Source organism: Calypte anna, chromosome 1 (genome assembly GCF_003957555.1).
Source record: "Calypte anna isolate BGI_N300 chromosome 1, bCalAnn1_v1.p, whole genome shotgun sequence".
Lineage (NCBI taxonomy): Eukaryota > Metazoa > Chordata > Aves > Apodiformes > Trochilidae > Calypte > Calypte anna.
In genome coordinates this window covers 84462660-84483101 of record NC_044244.1, presented here as the reverse complement: position 1 = coordinate 84483101, position 20442 = coordinate 84462660, and the positions used below count along the sequence as shown (strand labels likewise).

The window sequence follows — 20442 nt, the reverse complement described above, 5'->3', positions numbered from 1 at the left end:
TGGCACACAATTCTTCAGCCTTCTAGTACAAGAGGCATGCTTTGATCTAAAGCATGATGTGCTAGCAAGCCTGGCTTGAAGGCACCTTTGTCAATCCCTAGAGTCAACCTCCTTCATAGATCAGGAGGAGATCAATACTTTTCCAGTGACTGTGGCTTAACCAGCTGAGGCTTAACCATTTCCAATTAGAGAGGCCTTCTGGGCAACTCTTCCAGAGATCTGTCACCTTTTTGGTGTAGATTTTAATCCCTAAAGTGCAATCTGGACCTCTCAAGATGCATATTTATTTCTCAAGCACTTCCTAAGGCAGCTTTCAGCTTTATTCCCTTTCTGGCTTTAAAGCACCTTAAAGTGCCTTCTCCTGCCTCAGGCTGAACCCTCCCCATGCCCTCAGTTCAGGATGATACTGTACCAATAGCACCGTAGCTGCTTCCCTCAGGGGTGTTGGCTGTGATGGGGTGTGAAGATGTCATAATCCCAGATCCTGCAATGGAAACAGACCCAAAAGGACACTTAGTTTCATGTCAGTGCTCCACAGCACATCCCCAAGGTGAATATGAACAGCTTGAAGAGCTGGAATGGCTTGGGAAAAGCAGCATTTCTACAAACAGATGAGTCTCCCTCCAGAGCATACTGTGCAAAAGGCAAACCCTTGCTGAGCAATATGAACCAAACCCATTCCTTTCAGCCTCCCAACCCAGGCTGCCAGTTTGACTCACAAAAGCAGAAGCCTTCCTCCAGGCACAGTGTAGGGATTATATTATGGGAATCCAAAACTTGGCAAATTCTACAGCAAATCTCACAATGTTCATCTCACAATAGTGGATGAGGCCCTCTTTAAACAGAAAAAAGCTGCTTCACATTTGCAAGCCATGGTCCTCATGGGAAACTTTAATCATTTCAGCATCTGCTGGAGGGATAACACAGCAAAGCAATGGCATTCCAGTAGTTCCAAGAGTGCACTGACAAAAACTTTCTCCTCCAAATGGCAGAGCAACCAACCAGAAAAGGAGCTTTGCTAGACCTTGTTCTCATCAACAGAGGTGGGCTGGTGAGCGATGTAAAACTTAATGGGAGACCAGGCTGCAGTGACCATAAAACTGTAGAATTAAAGATCCTTAGGGCAGCGAGAAAAGTGCAAAGTAAGCTGATGGCACTTGATTTTAAAAGGGCAAACTTGAGTCTCTTCAAAGATCTGCTTGGTAGGGTACAATGGGACAAAGCCCTGGATGGGAAGCAAGCCCAGGAAAGCTGGTCAATATTCAAGGATCACCTGCATGTCCTGTACCAGTGTGTCCCAATGAAGAGGAAGGCAGGCAGAGCTCCTGGGACATGAACAGACGAGAGCCACTAAAATGATCAAAGGGCTGCAACACCTCTCCTGTGAAGCCAGGCTGAGGATGTTGGGGTTGTTCAACTGGAGAAGAGGAGGCTCCAAGATGACCTTACCATGACTTTCCAATATCTGAAGGGGGCCTACAAAAAAGCTGGGGTAGGGCTTTTTACACTAGTGTGTAGCAAGAGAACAAGGGGCATTGGCTTTTAACTGGAAGAGGGGAGATTTAGGTTAGACATTAGGAAAAAATTATTTACTGTGAGGCTGGTTAGACACTGGAACAGGTTGCCCAAGTTGCAAATGCCATCTCCCAGGAAATGTTCAAGGCCAGGTTGGATGGGCCCATGAGCTACTTGAGCTAGTGAAAGGTGTCCCTGCCTATTCAGGGGGATTGGAACTAGATAATATTTAAGGTCCCTTCCATCCCAAAACATTCTATGATTCTGAATTCTTAATTCTTCACCTTTCCCTCCTCATACGTCGATCTATTTAAATATTGCTACCTCCAGTTACCCCTGGAAGAGCCACAGATAGCCTTTGGCAAGACAGGCAAGACAGTGTCTGGTTTTAACTAAGAGAAAGCAAAATATGCTCTGTGCAAAAAGCAGTCATGACTTTGTACTGATGACAAGAGGGACAAGTCTTTGATGGCTTGGAAATTCCTGCTTCCTAGCCACATGTCTAAAGCAAGGAAGGCTTGTACCTCACAGTCAGGTTGAGCAGGGACTCTTCCCTCCTGCCTTCACATTCCCTCTTTTTGCCTCTGTGTTGGGGCTCAGCTGCTGAACCAGCAGCAGACAAACACACCAGGATGCGTGTCCAGCTGAACACCTTCACTGAAGGGTCAAACTCCCATCTCCCCAAAAAGGGCAGCAGGAGCAGTACCACGTCTTCCAATGATGACGAACATCAAGACAGGACCCTTGCAACATTGAGTGGCCAGTCAGTAGCAAAGGGACAGATGACATGGGGCAATATTTAAAGACAAGCAACCTGGCAATGGCCTGGGCTTGTAAGGCTGCATCTCTGGCTTCCCATTATCTGATTTATCCCAAACTGACAGGCACAGGCAGACTATTCTTTCCCGATGGCAGTTCTGGGCACTTTTGTAACATCTTGCATAGTTTTTTATAACATTTCCACTAGCCACATATGGAAAGTGCTCCAGAACTTTTTTCTGCTGGGAACCAATTCCAAGCAGTGGAGCACCCTTATAGCAATAATATTGGATGTTTCAAATCCAAGTTGCTATTTTCCTTTGGTATTTTCAGCATGCTTGTTGGGCTGAGGGCTAAAAAGTGGTCTCCATTGCAGCTTCTCTGCCCTGCTGCCCCATCCCTCTGACCAGGGGAATGAACAGCTCAAAGAAGCTGCATTACGGAAGTGGACAACATAGCATGCACTGAGCACCAAAGGCTCTGGCACACCACAGCCTCCCACATGACACCTCTTCCACCCTGAGCTGGGATAAGCAGGTTGCTGCAGGAGCAAGATCCATCTTCTACTTGTCACATGCTGTGCAGCTCTCCCTCTCTCTCAGCACTTACTCCTGCAGCTTTAAAGTAAACTGGAAATCCAGACTACTGGGAAGAGGGTGGAAGAGTATTTGCCCATATTCATGACACCAAAGCACATGCACAGTTTCTATTCCCATCAGTCCACTCCCACAGGATGCTTCCTCCTTATTTTGGACCAGTCTTTATGCTCTTCAGTGACCTGTTAAACTTCTCTCCCAAGTAACCCAGGGAAGAGTTAAATCTGGACAAAGCCAGGAGGCCAGGGAGAAGAGGAGCTCTGCCCTGTCTCAAACAACTGATTCAGACCCAGCTCACTCAGTAATTTCAGTCCCACTTCCCAGTGTGTGAGTGAGTCAGCAAAGTAAATGTACCACAACTAGGTGTGGTTCCTCCAGTTATTGCCTCCACCAGATAGTGATGATGTGGAATGGGAGGTATACCACAGGATTTAAAAAAAAAAAAAAAAAAAAAAAGTTAACCACAGAAGCTGATGGGTGACAGGAACAAAAGGGCATCTGGAGTTGCAGGATATTCAAAGACAATGGCCAGAGAAGTTGCTAAACAACTCCATCCAAATTTTCTTGCTGGGGTAGGAAAAGGGAAGCAATTGAGAAGGCAAGACCCAGGAGTACTCTGAAGAAAGAGAAATTCCAGTGGTAGGGAAGAAAAGAAAAAAAAAAATTAGAGAAAGTCAGTATGCCCTGGATGATCTGGAGGACAAGGAAGATGCTATTTACAATTTTATAGACATCAATCAGGCACACACCTTGAAGAGCCACAACAGAGAAAGAAGCAGCACATAGGTAGGACATTATTCCTCCCCAGAGGAAAGGACATGGCTTTGACATGAGATGCCAGGCACATGAAGGTGACATAAAGTATAAGGGAAAGGACAGGTCACAGAAGGAGCCGGTGCCTCTGGGAGAAAAGCCATAAACTGTGAAGGAACTGTTCTCCTCTGTCGTTTCACAAGGACTGTTGTTCAACAATCCTCCCCTGCCCAGGAACCCAGTCCTCTGCCCTCTAGGTCTTTCTAAGCAAAGCATTTGTGCCCTGCAGTTTCTCAGGAACCTTCCCAAGCACCAGAATTTAACCTCCATCTCTCACCCAGGCAGCTTGAAAAGCAGCTTCTTGACTGCCTTCAGCACTTGCACCCCAAGCTGCAAAACCAACAGCACTTTCTGGGGCTTCTGGTCTCACCCAGCTGAGGCTGTGGTTTCTTGCCTTAGACAGTGATCCCTTGTCATCAACCTGAAGCTCTTCCAGGGCCTCAGCCAGGTCCCTTCAACTTTCCCAAACCCTCCAACCCACAGGCCCTTCCCATTTCTCCAGTGCCCTAAGACCCACTGTTGTCTAACAGATGGATCCATCCCAAATGACTTAAATGTAGAATATTTTTAAGCACATTAAGAATATTTTTATTTTTACAGCCCCCTGCTCCTTCGGTTGTGAAGAAAACATTTCACACACATTCCACATACAAGGATGCTGATGTGGATCTTAGTAGCTGAAGAAGCCACTCCTGAGAAGCCAAACGACCCCAGGCCATTGGCAGAAATATTACCACAAGAAATGCCAGGTCAGAGTGAAGTTCCAGTGCTTGTTTTTTAAGCACAGCTCAGTTTTACTAGTTTGCTTATCTGGGGGTATATAGCAGACCAGAGAGACTGAAGAAGCTGAGGATTAAAAAGGGAACATACCAATAATTTTTCAATGCTGCCAAAACACAGCATTCTTCCTTTCCTCAGGAAAGAGGTACGAATGATGATGCCTTTACCCTCAGAACAATGATTTGCACTACTTTGCAGACACTAAATATTTGAACTAGAGGAAACAGACAGCCTCCCACCCTTCTCCAGAAAGCAGAAATTCCCAATGTACCTCTCATCCACATGAAAAAAAAATTTAATCTTTCACTGGTAGCTTCTTAGATGCAGCTATGTTTTTATAACACAGAAATCTGCAATATGTGGTACATGTGGGTGCAGCACAAAGTAAACTGCATCCAGTACCAAAGTAAATAACACAGACTGCTACCTAGCTGTATTAGTCATTCATTCACTCAGTGTCTCCAACTCCTAGTTAAAAAAAGCAAATTGAAATTTAATTTAAATAAAAAGCTAGGTAGAGGAAATATTAAAGCATAAAAGCTGGCAAAATTAAAGTGCCTTGTTTAGAAATGAGCAGACATAACAGCAAGAATATTAGCCTGTAGTCAGGTTTGTCTGAGGCTTGCCCTTCCTCTACACTTCTAAAAGCCAGTTCCTCAGGGTAGAGGTCAGGACCAGGTTTAAGGGAACCTGCTTGAAGCACACTATCTCGCGAGATCAGAGAGGAAGCTCTAACATCTTGCACCAGCAAGATTATATGATAATAAGAGATTATATGGTACACACACAGGGAAGGTGGCACAAAGGGACAGAAGGTGCTTGACTCACAGCCTGTCCCTTGGCTGGCCTGGGACATGTGCTGTTCACTTAAAGCTGTCACACAACAGAAAAGTGACTACTTACCATCCTCAGGACTCAATCTCCCAGCTGCAGCCTTCCTCTGAACCCTGAAAAGGAACAAAGCAGCACCCATAAAATAGCCAACAAACCCTATCACCTGCCAGCCATGGCAGGATTATATAGAATACCAATAGGCAGATAAGGTGCAAGCTCTAAAAAGCTAACAAAAAAACCCCAAAAAACCCAGCAGCAAAAATAAACCACAAAGGAAACAAAAAACAAAACGAAGGTAGCTGTGCCCAAATGCAATTATTCCCCTCAATCTGAGCCCAGGCATCAAAGTCTGGGGCAAGGGAAGTAGATCAGGAAGGAAACCAGCCCTCTCTGGACTCCAAGGCCCTATATTTGTGTTCCTACCCCTTACTGCAGTACTCTATCCAGCACTCTGGGAAGTATCTTGGTTCCCCAGTGTTCTAGCACCCCATATCTCAGATGGGTGACATTATAATTCCCATCTACCATCCTGCACCCTTATGCAAGGAAACTCAGGAGGAGGGGCATTTAAAAAACTAGAGGGCAGAGCTTTAGTTTTTTCTCCCCACAGCAGAAGAAGGGAAGCTTTTTTGGCTGACGGTTAGGAGGAGCCCACCAAACACTCATGGACTTCTTTTGCTGCTCTTTTCAGATGCTTCCCACTCTATTTTCCCAAAATATACTGCAGGATGAGGCATCTCCAAGGATGAGGAAAACCAGACAGGCTGTTCTTGTAAAACCCTTTGACCCACCTGATGTAGTGCACGAAAGCAACCACCACTGAACCCAGGTAAAAGGAGAGGAAGCTCAGGAAGCTGAAGAACATGGCCTGGACATAAACAGACTCTGAGGAAAGAGAAAGCATCAGTCAGGTCACAGAGCAGGGACAGCTCTTCACAGAGCCAGTCCCAGTTCCACTTGAGGACAATGTTCAGACTCAAACAGCCCTTCAAAACCCATCTGCTTTCTAGAAGACAAATCACCAGAACATGTTGCAAAGTCTCCTCCCATTTCCTCACCCCCAGTGCTAGCCAGTGTGGCCATGAAACCACCCTGTGCCACACAGCACCTCCTGGAAGGGACCAGAGCTTTGACTCCTTTGCTGGTGCTTTCTGCACCATCCCATCAAAGGGCAGCTGACTCAGCCATACCCTTACATGCAGAAGTGCCAAGTTCCCTTGTAAAGTTACATGGGTCTGCTGAAAGACACTGACTTTTAATAGAGGGCACAATTGTCACTTGAAGGTTCTTCGTCCGCTGCAGGTTCCAGGTACGGTTGACATTCCCTATGAGAGACAGAGTGTACAGCAAATGTAAAAAAGATTTAACATTAGTCATCTCTGGCCCTGATCTTAGTTCTCTGTGCTTGCAAAAAGCACCAGGGTCTGGCTTTTCACTATAATCTGGGTATGGTTTTGCTCTAAACCCTTCTCAGATTTGCCAATAAAACACCTTTTCCATATGTTTCCCCTCCCTGTTTACAACCTGTATTTCAGGCTAGAAATCTCTTCTTGAGCCTTCTATACATTCATAGAATCACCAAATGGTTTGGGTTGGAGAGGACCTTAAGGACCTTAAGGGTCATCTAGAGCCAACCCCTCTGCATGGGCAGGGAGGGACATCTCCCACCAGACCAGGTTGCTCCAAGCCCCATCCAACCTGGCCTTGAACACTTCCAGGGAGGGGGCAGCCACAACTCCCCTGGGCAACTTGTGCTAGTGTCTCACCACCCTCACATTAAAGAACTTCTTTCTGAAGTCTAATCTAATTCTCCTCTCTACCATTTTAAAACCAATACCCCATTGTCCTGTCACCTGTCCTGTCACATTCCCTTGTGAAAAGTCCCTCCCCAGCATTGCTCAAGTCTGGATGTGTCAGTCCCAAGGGCATTTAATGTCCTAATCCTCTAGTCCCCAAAGAGCAGTTTTTCTCACTACAGTTACTAAGCATTTTTTGCTTTGGCCAAAGGTGTGGTTGCAAAACATCTGTGAAGGATGCCATGCTAGCAACTTGTTATGTTTCAGCATGGCTTAGCACACCCTGCCAGTACAGCTCTGCTGTCAGTTCTGGGACAAGAGAAAGATGCTCAGAAGGTGCTAATTTTTATTTTTTGGAAGGGGGGACAGGGATGGGACTGGATGGGATGGGGAGGAGGGGGCTCAAGGGATGTTGGGGGATACAGCTGCTGTCTTGCTTGTCCTACAAGGAGGAAGCCATCCAGATTGAGGATAGGAACGTCCCTGCTCTGGTTCCAATCACCACATGAGTGATGGAGGCTTTGCTGTTAACCACTGCCAGGAAGTAGACAGTGTTTTCAGGCTGGAAAATGCACTAGAACATGTCCCTCTTAAACCTATTCCCTCCAAATCAATACTTTTTTCTGTTTCTCCGACTCCAGGGCTACCATAGATCCCAAGATAGTGAAAGAAGACGATCTCTGCAGACACTGTCCTCTTGCCCTCTATGCAAGCAGGAGAATAATACAGCAGTAGGGAAAAAATTAAAATAAAACAAATAAAATACCACACACACACCAAAACAAAACATTAAAAAAAAAATCTGTAAGCATCATTGTCTGGATGTTTCCAGTATTTCTTAAGACACCAGTGACTCCTCTGAAAATCACACAACCTCAGCAAGGCAAGCACCATACTAACTAGATAGGTGAAGATTTTTAATGTATCCAACTGTATCAAATTTATACTTCATCCTTCCTCACAGCTACCTGGATAAGACAGAGCTCTATGACCATCGTGTGTAATCCCATAGGAGAGTCTGACAGTCTGACTCCTGCAGTTCCATCATTCAGATGCTGCAGCCAAACTCACCTCCCAGCACAACTTACCATGAATAGAAGAAGGCACAGAACCCCCGCAGGCGTAATCCTCTGGCTTGATGACAAACACAACAAAGAACTGCTCACCTGGGAAATCCTTTCTCTGCATGGGAGGAAATAAGAAGACAGAATCAATGAGAACTGAAGCAGTCTCTCTCTGCAATGCAAAGCAGAGGGGATGACCACAAGACCAGAGATCAGCTTTTAATTGTTACACAGCTGCCAGCCTTACAGAGAATTTTCTGTTCTGGGCAGAGATTAGCTTCTGGAAATGGTTCCCTTGCTGACAATAAGCTGACTGACTTCATCAGAGTGCAGTAGAGCTGTGCCCCAGCACAAGCAAACGGACATTAATGCATTTATTTTAATTAGTGCAAACCATCTACCAAAGCTATGCCCATTACAAAGCCCTCCTGCCACCACTCAGTGGTAGAAGAACCAAGGTTTGAATAGAAGACCTGCAGCTGCAGGCACTCTGACCTAGAACCCTCAGCATCTAAGGAGTAATACACCTACCCAAGCAAACATAAGCAAGGTTTTGTAGTAAAGGCTAACACTGCTTCTTCCACTTGTATCAGCTGATGTAATAAAACCATAAAATAATCACAGCCATACAATACCAGAATCAATACAAATAAATAAATACATACATACATAAATAAAAATCAGTGTCTCACCTGCACAGTTATAGCTGCCTGCTTTGTCATAGACTGGTAAACACCATTGAACTCCACATTATGGTCCAGGTCATACACTGGGCACTAAACCAGACAAAATAAAGGGTTAAGCCAGGCACAAAATCCAAACTAATATTGCCAGCAGGAGAACAAACAGTGCAGAGCATGCACTTGGAGTGACAAAGGAAACAAAACAATCGGGACTCATTCAGAAATTAGAAAAGCTGTCCTGCATACATCAGTGTTGGCCTGCACTCACTGATCTCAGCATTTCCCCAGGAGGTCTGCAGTTTTATCCCAGAAAAGTATTCAGACAGATTGATCACTCCACCATTCCCACAGGACAGTGCATAGACTCAGCTGTAACATGTGTCACAGGGTTTGCAGGTTGTACTATATGCCAAGTGCTTACCCTCACTTTATTTTTTTCCCACTACTCTCAATGCCTGACAAGGTTGAAGATTACCTGTCAGTCTCCCCTCCTGCCCTTCTAACATTCAAACCCAGGGATGTGAGAAGGAGTTGATGTTATCCATTTCTCTCCTCACCCCAAGCACTAAAGGCACCTGCTAGGTCTTCAGTCAGAATCAAAGGCACCCTGCACCTCTGTCATCATCTCACTGCTCCCATACTCCAGGTCCCTGCTCCCCTCCAGGTCATTCCAGAAGGTGGGAAAGGAGAAGGAATAAGAGGCTAGCTGTGAGCTACAGAACACTTCCATGGCAGAGAACAGCCGCTGTCCCCTTCCCAGGAAAGAGTATGAGAAAATCTGGAGAAAGGAAAATGAATTGGAAAGGAGGAGACCTTATGCCTGGAAATCAGAAGCTCTCCATGCTTCCTTGAGCAAGGGGAGAGTCAAGAGAACAACACTGTCACCTCTCTGAGCCACCAGCATCCCATTCAACACCACTCTCTGAAGAGACAGACCCGTGCTGCAAGGCAGCTGTGTTAAACCTTACAAGGGGAACATGAAAACAAATGCCCTATGGAGAGGCTGGAGAAGAACATCTTGCACACTTATTTGCAACAAAAATGTCTGTATGAGCTCAGCATCTCTGTCTTTCCATCCTTCCTACAGGATTTTCATTCCTTTTTCAGGGGCTCCATTTACCACTAAAATTAAGACCTTCCTAGGGCTTTTACCTCAGCCGGGGAACAGAACCCTTCACAGGAGAACACAGAGGTTTAGCAAGTTCCTTTCCCTTTTCTGCTTAGACTTACCACAATATCCTGGACGGAGACCACTGAGCATGGGTAGACTGCATCAGACACCACTTTAATAATGACTGAATCGACATCCTCAGGAAACTTATACAAAAAATACTGAGGAGAAAGCAGAGTGCTGAGAGTTACAGTCCAGAAACCACACTTGCCAGTAGCTTCAGAGCCTCCCTAAGGTACCTGCACAGCCCAGTCTGGGCTTTGGGGTTAGATGTGGAGGGCTTTCACAAAATTCAGATTTCAAATATTAGGACCTTACCCTACAGAAGAGCAGATTAATTATATACAGACAACTGTCCCCATTGCACCACATGCTGTTAGACACAGACATCTTCAGCATGCAAGATACAGCATAGCTTCTGTCCCCCTTAAGCTTTTAATTTTTCATCTGATCAAGCTAAAGTGACTTCATTTTATAGGCTACTCCATTCTCTGTTTCCAGATGTTTCCATACTGCTGGCTGTACTTTATATATGGAACACATCATAGAGTTTATCTCTATGCATTGCTTCAAAGACAGACTGAAAAGTATTAGGTTGAACTCTCAAGAGTTTCATAAATAAATGCCTGCAATTGTAGGATTTAGGGTTTTTTTGGTTTTGCTCAGTTATGAAGACAAGTGGTAATGGAGGTTGCTTTTCTCTTTTCAATTTTGAAAAATAATTCAGCTATAGCCCCTCCCACCCCAAAAAAAGAAAAGAAAAGCAAAGACTAACATCTGTTAAAATTCTTGCTTTTCCTCTGGGAGCAAGGAATGACGTTTCTTGTGCTCTGAGCATGCCCACAAGACAATCTGTGGGCTCAGGAGACATTTCCCTGTCCCAACAACCATGTTTTTGGATTTGGGCAAAGGATGTCCCAGGCAACATCATTATTTCTATACTTCTCCATTAAACATATGATGTACTACATCAGTCAGCTGCTGGAGAAACAAGGTTCCTGTGCCTGCTGCTGCAAGGACTCCCAAGCAATCCCTGCGTGGACCAGGAGAGCCAAGGCTCACAGAGGTACCATGAGGGGCTAATTGGCACCTCACACCACCTCAGAGGGGACAAAGGCTGAGGAGTGCTACCAAACACCTCCCTCCTTTCCTTATGGTCACCTGGCAGTGCTGCCGCTGTCCTGGGGCAGGCACAGCCCATGGGAAGGGATCACAGGGAAGCTCCTGCTCAGAAGCCATAACTCGGAGACATTCCCAACTAGCAAGCTGCCTTTATGCCACATAAATCTTAAGAGCTGAGCAAGGGCCAGAGGTTTCCTGTCTCCCTTCCTCCATGCCCTTCGCAGGAAGTAGGGCCCCCAGCTGGAAAGGCAGGGATAAGGGATGAGAAATCACCTATGTTTTTCCCAGCTTTGCCCATCTTGACTGAAGCATTTATTCGCAGCACTCCCCTGATTCAAGCAGGATCCCTTCACTGCTGAGGGAGTTCTGGCTCCAACTCCTTACAAACTGAAGTCCTTACAAAACTAAAAACTCACCCAGCCGGTTTCTTCAGCCAGGCCTGTTTTATCTCTGCCAAGCAAGGACACTGGCAGCCTGAGCTCTTTGGTTCCCCAGGCACACTACCCTTGGAAAGCTTTAGGTCCTTAAGGTAGTCACCTAAGGATCCTTTTAGAATTTTTTTTTTAAGCCACACTTAGAGCACAGAATTAACATAAGGGGCAATAAGACTTACAGTTCTCTGTCTTGCACAAACTGTGAGTGGTATAAAACCCAGGCAACACTCCTGACCTATAGGAGCATATCTAAGTTTTCCTTCTGTCCTCAGGCATGAGCCGGGTTCTGGACAACAACTCATTCAGTTGTTAGGTTTGCCTTTTTCCAGTCTTAGGACTATTCCAATATTCAGGTAGGTTTTGAGTTGCCTTTTTATTCCCCTCCCACCCTCACAGACTATTTAATACTCTGATTTACAAAAATCTCAGCATAACACCAATTAAGCAATCATCTACTCCCTACATCAGTCCTATAATTAAAAGTCACCAATCTCATATTCTTATTTGTGACAAGTAACAGAAAAAAGTCACAATGTTAATTCCAGGCCAGTACCAAAGCAATCTACAGTAAAATTACAAAATCCTAAGTATTGAGAGTTTATAAAAAGTAACCACCATTCCCTATGCTTCTATCTTATAAAATACTGCATGTGTTTGAAAACCATTTGATTAAAAGATCAGCTAGGATGCCTGGTAGTAGGAAACCCAAAATTAAGTGGTGTTACCACCAGTGATAGCAACAACAAAAATTAAGTATCAGTCTGAGTAAATCACATATATTTCCAGTTCTGTGAGGTCCTGTATCACTATAGTGACTGCCAAAAACACTGTGATTCAAGAAAGGACTTGCAGTACCTGAGGGCTCTAAACAAGGCTGCTTGACTGGATGTGCTGTAAATTTGTGCTCATTGGTGCATACCATCTCACTTCCAATGAAGAGGTAGCAGTCCAATGGCCTATGGACTTCTGTACATTTCTGAGATGTCCTGAACTGCTGATACCATTCCTTGCTCTGGTCATGATTTTTTCGTTCACTTAATTGCTTTGCAAGGGGAACCAAATGTGCCTCTAGAGGGGCTGAGGCACTGCACTGCAGCCACAGAAAATTCAGAGAGCAAGGTGTCCTGCATCCTAAGGGGGAAACAACCTACTCATATAAAACTTTTGTCATCTCTCTAACACAAGATTACATCAGCCATTTGGATGTGATAAGACATACAAGCAACACCACACAGGACTCCTCCTTACCTGGGGCTGGGAGGGGCTGGCAGTGAAGTTAAAGGCTTTACTGGTCCTAGAAAAGAAATGCCATCATGTTGAAGTCTAAAATTCTCAGAGTTGGAACATAGAGAGAGTACCTTCAGGTTAAACAAAAGAAAAAATAATATTCTTTTTCTCTGAGAAGGGAAGAGTAGGCAGATGGACCAAATCCCTCTAAAACAGATACAGGAAGAAATTACATTTGTATTCTCACATCCCAGCTTACTCTAGTTGGAAGTTCTCGAGCCTGGTGACTAGCAGCTCATATGCAATATTAAATGGTGCCATGGAAGAGACGTCCACAAATATAATCTGGTCAGGGGGTCCTGTCTCAGATGTTGGCTCAGAGGGACAGAGGGTCCGACTCACTTCTTGGTAATTGTATGTCCTCTGATAGCTGCAACACAGCCAGGGGCAGGAGGGAAGGGAAAGTTGGATGGGAGAGAGAGGGAGAAGCAGCAGTTAAAAAGTTGCTTGGCAGTTTTAAGAATGACATAATTTTCCCCTGTATGCATAACTGGAATACTAATTTGAAAGTCCAAGACCATTCAGTCTTTTATTCAAAGCTGAAACTCCACTTCTGTTGCCTCTTGAGGTCTGCACATGGGACCAGCCCTCCCCAGCATTTTAGGGCCCTTGATGCTGCCTGTGCCATCTGCAGATCAACACATCTGCCATTTGCTGGAGGCAGAAAGAGCCACAACAGACCAGAACAGCCACTGCTGTAACCATCTGTTGCATCAGGCAAAACATTGCAGAGTTATCTGCTGTCTGATACCAGGATTTCTGATACACGATGAAGCTTCACATCTAAGATGGTCTAAAGGGTCTGCAAAGTCTCAGTCCTTGCAGCCTAACTAGCCCTGAGGTTGCTGAAGCTATACAGCTGCATCACTTGCACAAACACAGCCAAAATAACCACCACCCCTCAGAACAGATTCAACTTCTGCCTGGGGGGAGAAACAGACAAGAGTTTTTATTCCCCAAATGCACAGTAACATAGGAGTTAAGGTGCTCTTTCGAGAGCTTTTTCAAATCATAGTCCAAACCAGAGCCCAGGAACTACTTGCACACATTTTAAGCAACTGTGGAGATGACAACACCACCATTTGGTAGATTGTCTGACCAGAGATACAGACAGATACCCAGCACACAAGCCTCCTGCTACTCCACGTACATATCCAAGAAACTAACAGAAGAGAGCAGGCTGCCAAATAAGAGGTTACCTCCCAAATCCTGGGTTTCCTAGGTTCAGCTAACAGTGAGCAAAAACACTTTGCAACCCAGCCCTGCCATCTACACAAGCAGCAAGATCTAGCACTTGTGTAAGGCCAATGCTGGATGCAGCTGGCAGACCAGCATGCTACAAAGAAGACACTCCAGTACTCACAGGCCACGAAAAATTAGTGGAACTTGCCAGGACAGCACTCCCTTCTGCTGGCGAACTACAAACAGGACAGGATACTGGAGGTTCTCAGAGCTGCTGTTCACGTACACTCGCACTGCATCCACCTATGGGAAGAGAAAGGAGAGTACAGATAGGTTGTTAGCTGAAGACGAAAGGACAAGACAGCTCCAAATCTAGGTGGGAGAATCCTGTTCCCCTTCCTCAGTCTGAGCCACATGCTGGCAATATCCACAGGGAGATCAGCAGTGTTTGTTACTGGATTGGTTATTAAGATCCAGAGGTCATTTACAGCAGTGCTCCTTTGCTGCTGTTCCAATCCAGAATCACAGCCCTGTCCTCAGGTCAGGAGTGACTGCCAAGCAAGACACAGTGCACCAATGCAGCAGAAGCAAGAGGAAGAGTGCAGTAGTTTCCACATATCCAGCTGGGAGCAACCTGAATTACACCTGTAATAAATTAAGAAAAAACACACAAAACAGACACCCCTCAGCTTATTATTTCTTTGAGAAGTAAGCAAGACATTTGTCTGCACCAAACAGAAATAACACTATTTCCATTTGAAAATAATATCTCTTCAGCTCCCACAGAGCTGTGTGCACTGCTCAAGAAATCAGGGTACGAGAACACATAACTCATCAGAAGAGACAGCACATCTCAATTAGAGGCCTTTAGCTGGTGAAATATTATTAGGTAGATAATACATACACATTTTAAGCACATCACATCCTGGAAAATTAGAATGGATTCTCAATCAGTGAATTATATGTCAACTTTGCACTCTCTAAGAATAATAAATGTAAAAGTGGACACCACCTTCTCAAAAAATACAATTAGCAACGTGGCAGAAGGGCAGCCACCTGAGAGGGCTGCTTATTCTTACTCTGAGGACACCAGGTTGAGAAAAGGAGCTCGCATTTGCAATTGCAAGCCTAAAAGAAAGTTTCCTATTTAATCTTGTTTAGGAATTCTAGACTCACAGTCGAGCTTACTGAAAGAAAACAACTCGAAAGCCATAATCACTGACGCCTTTTCTGCCATCATTACCATCATACAGAGGCTACAGCCAACAATTTCTAAAAAGTAAAGTTTTTCACAGAACACTTAATAAATTATTTAAATTAAAAACCCTTTGACATAGAAGGGCTAACACTGGAATCTTTTTTCTCTTGCCCTCTGGCTTCTAAGCCTTTGCAATACTTTTCTGGAATGCTGTCCAGCTTTTCCTTCTGACCACAGAAACTACCTATACAATTTTGTTTCCAAGTAGATTTTACAGTAGGGTGCTAAAACCAAGCTAGGAAAAACTGTTTGTAGGTGTTCACTGTGGTCATTGTGACAATTGAAGCAACATGGGAACTGAACAAGAAAACAAACCTAAGGAGCACAAAGACACAATGGTCAAGCCAGAGTTCTGCAAGCATGTGGAACCATTCTCCATCCATGTGGAAACTGATCACTGCAGAAAGAATATATTCCAGTTATCTGTCCTGCAGCTTTTTGCCCAGTTAAAGCAAGCCAAGCTTGTGAGGTGGTGAGGTGGTTTACACTGCTCCTGGTTGGACACCAGTCTGTCAGCTCTCCAGGGTTCAGCACATCAGGCTCACAGGAAATAGCATTACTGGGTTATGCATCCTCAGCTACTCATAAATGCAAGCTAGCTTTATATCTAGAAATTCTCTTCTGCACTGACTTCATGAATACAGAACATAGCCCACTACATGCATTATACATATGTTGCAGATAGCCAAGTTTACTTTAAGTGAGAGGCATTAATTTGTATCCATTGGAAGACTTATAAAGTTGTCGATTTAGTTCCTCTAATTCTAAATTTAATAAATGTGGTGGATGTCTGAATTATATACTAATGCTGAGTGGTATCAAAATTAAGCAAAAGTACTATTTTTATACTCTGCCCAGACTTTGTACACAAAAATGAAAGTTGTATACCGGTGAGAATTCATCTTTCCACCTTGGATCTTCCCCTTTAGTAAACTATTTTCAACATTGATTCTAAGAGAAAAAACACAAACAGAAATCCACAGGCTGTTTACAAGAAGTCAGTCAGAGGAAAAAAAATGCTCTGGGGTATCTTATGAAACACACGAGGAACTCTATTTTTGACATTAAAAAAAGTACAGCTTTTCAAATCTATTGAGATACATTAGGGATAATTTTCTGAGGTAGTCTTAATGCCCCTTGGAAATCCCAGTTCTTCCCACTATTGCAATACAGTTCATATGCAGCAAGTCATTTCTCTCCAGTGGCAAAGTGTGTTTTTCAGCTTTATTAGTTTCTCATGCTGCTTGGCTCACACAGGTATCTGCTATCTGCATTCTACAGTGTATTATCTGAAAAGACATGGTCATCTAATCAAATACTGTTCCATACACAGACAAGCACAACACTGCCAACACAAAGCTGAAGAACTACTCTTAATACCAGTGTTTCATAGTCTGAGACCTTCACTAGACATTTTATGTGATTTTAAGTGTCTGTTGGGCCAGTTTGTGGAATTCCTAGCTGAACATGAAGAGAGTGGAATGCCACACCAAGAAGATATCCCTGAACACCCCCACATATGATTCAAGGAAGTGATTTCTTACTCCTCACCTGAAAAAGTACAGCTTTCCAAGTGCTATCCAAAATGGGAGGATTTTCTCCCTCAATGACATTTGCAAGTTATTGAGGTTTGCCATTGTATCCTTACCACTAAGTGAACTTTGCAAGACCCTTGTCAGCCTTGTGAAGTCCTGCATCAACCGCAGGGAACACACCCTGCTTCACAAATGAGCAAAGCATTGCAAGGGCAGACAAGAATGATGGCCACCTAACCCTTTCATACAGCTTGTGCCCAAACAGAAAGAGGAGAAAACAGACCTCACATCCTTTAGAAGTGAAGAGTACAGTGCAGCAGGGGCTGAAGTGGTATGGAGACATAATCCCACACACCCCGCTCTGGGTGAATGAGATCACCTACTCAGCAAGACTGCTCAGAGGGACAGCAGCTGGGAGCTCATGGCTGGAATTAAGTTGGTACAGATGTATCCATGTTGCACATGCTCCAGCACTATTAACTTTAGCTCTCCTGCTGCTCAACCAGATTGGAGAAGGAGAGCAGAGCAAGAGCTGAATGACTGATACTCAGACTCCACCTTATGCACGGCAAATCCCTGTAGAGGACAAAACTTCTTAACTGTTCTATGCCCCCATCTTGGTCTTGACTCTTACATTGCATCCTTCTGCTGCAGGTCAGAAGCTGGCAGCACCAAGTGCTTGTGTGGCATAGCTCACTGTTGGACAAGCCCTTGGGACTTTAAGGGACTTAAGTCCCTTAAATCCAAACAGGACAGGCAAGTCTTGGAGCCTATTTCCCTTGGGAACCTCTATCAAGAATCCAATATAAAATAGCAATTCCTGCTCTTGCAGGAGATAGTACCTTGCAGTGCCTAACACGACAGAAGTATCCCACCCTTGCCCTTTGTACTGCTACCATATCCTACTTGTCACACCAGCTGAGCTGATGACATCCCTTCAGGCCACTGTGGCTCAACCACCACTGGTACAGGGCTATAAGGGTGCAACTGCCTTAGTCTAGGGTTACAGGTAACATCCTCTCCTAGAGGTCAAGGCATGCAGACATCAACACTATAGAAGGTGTCACAACTACTCTGAAGCAGAAAATACCAAGGTCAAGATCATCGCACCTTTTTTCCAAAAGGTTACTCAACCTAAAGTGTTTTCCCACCATCTTATGCTTTTTAAAGTAGCTTGAATCACAGTAACTGACCTGCTGCAAGAAGATATCCAGTAAGTTTTTTAAAAAGTTGTTTGCTTTTTTAAAGGGTCACATAATTGTGTCATCACCTTCTAAAACAGCACTAAGAGATGCTTCAGGAAACTGAATGCTGCAGCTATTTGGTGGGACAAATAGTCACTCAGTGCATGGTAGCCTAGGAGAACCCACACCCCTCAAAGGTCACACATGCCTATATTCTACCTGGGTTTGCTAGAGAGCCTCAGAGAGGTGGGGATAAGCAGAGTGAAAGCAGGACCAAGACACATCTTGATTATGTATAAGAAACTGGAGTTGCTCTGGAAGGGCGTCAGCAAACAATACTTTCAATCCAGCAGTGTTCGAATGCCTACCCAGCCAATTAAATAAGCTCTCAAGGGTTTTGCAATCATCTGGCATGCCACATTTATCCAAACTAAGCCAATAAATAACAGCAATAGCAAACGAGATCTTCAGAGAGCCAAGTATTGATTCATCTCCATGAAGAGACTAAATCCTCCACCCCCAGTTTACAGGCCTGTTACATTTCCTAGGTCAATTTGATAATCCCTGTTCATTTACTTCTTGGCACCTCTGCTCCTTCCTCATGAAGGATATTTTTTAAGGAGCACTAAAAGGCTGAGATTCTTCCAAATTTTGCTGACAGGGGCATTAGATAATGTAAGACCCATTCCCATGTCCTCCGATTTGGCTGCTTTTACTATTGCCACCTTATAACCTCTCCAGGACTCTCTCTGAGGACAGCCTGCTTCATGCTGGTGAAATTTATACCATATTGAGTCCCATCCTATGCAGCAGAGTGCAAGAACTCACGTGGGATCAGCCCGATAGAAAAAAGCACTTGGGCAGAAAAGAGACAAACTACAATTTTTAAGTGAGGAGTCACTGCCACACAGCCTTCTCCTCATGAAGCAAATTGAATTTGTGTCACTGCATACTCTACAAAATGTAGTTCTTAGTTTAATTGTGCTATGTATTTCTTCACCTCCCATTCTGAAAAGCCCAGAAATAGGTTTGGCTTCAGAGTCCCAAAACTGTGGTTAGAAGCGGCCTCTTGAGATCACCTATTCCAAGCCCCTTGATCAGCTGGAGCCAGTTGCTCGGGGCTCAGTCAGGTTCTGGATATCTCCCTAGATGGAGACTCCAGAATCTCAGGTAGCCCATTCCCTAAAGAAATGTCCCGTGTTCAGATGGAATTTCCGGTGTTTGAGTTTGTGCCCATTGCATCTTGTCCTGTTGCTGGGTATCACTGAGAAGATCCTGGCTGCCTCTTCTTCATTCCCTCCCAGCAGATATTTATACACATTGATGAGATCCCCTCTGAGTCTTCTCTGCTCCAGACTGACAGCCTGAGCTCTCTCAGCCTCTTCTCATATGAAATGTCCCTTAATCATCTTTATGGCCCTGTACTGGAATCACTCCAGTAAGCCCATACATTTCTTGTACTGGGTGAGGAGACCAGAACTGGGCACAGTACTCCAGGAGTGAAAGTTTAGAAACTTTCTACCTGCCCAAAGCAACTCTTTAGAGCTTCCTACTTTTGCAAGATAAAGCTACCTCAGGAAGAGCTTCCTGGACAAGCCCAAAGTTAAAAGTTCTCACCCAGTGACTCATTAGTGCTCCATTCACACACATTTTTACTGTGACATCCCACTGCTAGCCTTAATACCTATTTACAGAGATAGTAAAAAGATTTGGCACTTCATTTCCTATGAAAACTGCAGGTACAATAATGCAGCTGTAAAATTTTGCAAGCTGGACCCAGTCACAGCCCTACTCAGCACTAGCCACTTGCTGCCACTCCATGTCCCAGTTTGAGCTCCTGCTCCTCCCCACCCAGAGTGTCTGGCACATCCCTGAGTAAGAACTACTGCCCTTACGTGCACAGGCTGCCTCCTCTTTGCTGTCAACACCCCAATACTTACTTTTCTCTCAGCCTATAGGTGAAAGCACTGAGCATATCTTTGAGATCTCAAGGCTCTTCCAGATTAGATGTTTTCCTAGTGTAAGAGCAATCAAGTTTTCTTTCAGGAAATGGGGAGAAACAACCAAAAAGCTATGAATTCAAGGGTATTAAGTGTTTACTTAAGAAAAAAAAAAGCAAAAAACAATACCAAGATTAATTCATTCTATTAAGGACTGATCATCTATTTTCAGGCAGATGCCTGCAGAGCCTGCTCAGGTAACCCAAGTACTTTGTGAGTTTTCACTTCCTCCATGGAGTTAATGTACAACTACTGAAAAGCTACAGCAGTTTTCTGGGGCTATCAAGAAAAACAACTGTTACAGAGCAAATATTCAGGAACAGTATTTCAGCTCTACATCTAGGCAAGTATCAGAAGGCAAATCCTGCAGGCCACACCGTACTACAAGAAAGGTTTAATCACTGCCCCTGTGGCACCTCTTTGCCACAA

At 44.5% G+C, this 20442-nt stretch overlaps 1 protein-coding gene across 9 annotated transcripts in view; it reads right to left on the bottom strand.

Annotated features, from left to right (window-relative positions):
- SIDT1 (SID1 transmembrane family member 1) overlaps window positions 1-20442 on the bottom strand; it is a 56300-nt gene that overhangs the window by 23436 nt on the left and 12422 nt on the right. For 8 of the 9 annotated variants that reach the window (XM_030463704.1, XM_030463710.1, XM_030463724.1 and 5 more), the window contains exons 2-11: window positions 14218-14339; window positions 13054-13224; window positions 12816-12861; window positions 10071-10172; window positions 8850-8933; window positions 8182-8275; window positions 6551-6622; window positions 6089-6182; window positions 5367-5410; window positions 413-484 (exon numbers count right to left, since the gene is read on the bottom strand). In XM_030463704.1, the coding sequence (XP_030319564.1) occupies window positions 413-484; window positions 5367-5410; window positions 6089-6182; window positions 6551-6622; window positions 8182-8275; window positions 8850-8933; window positions 10071-10172; window positions 12816-12861; window positions 13054-13224; window positions 14218-14339 (901 nt within the window). Of the gene's footprint in view, window positions 1-412; window positions 485-1273; window positions 1344-5366; window positions 5411-6088; window positions 6183-6550; window positions 6623-8181; window positions 8276-8849; window positions 8934-10070; window positions 10173-12815; window positions 12862-13053; window positions 13225-14217; window positions 14340-20442 lie in introns of those variants that run through there. The other variant, XM_030463731.1, reaches the window with a different exon arrangement.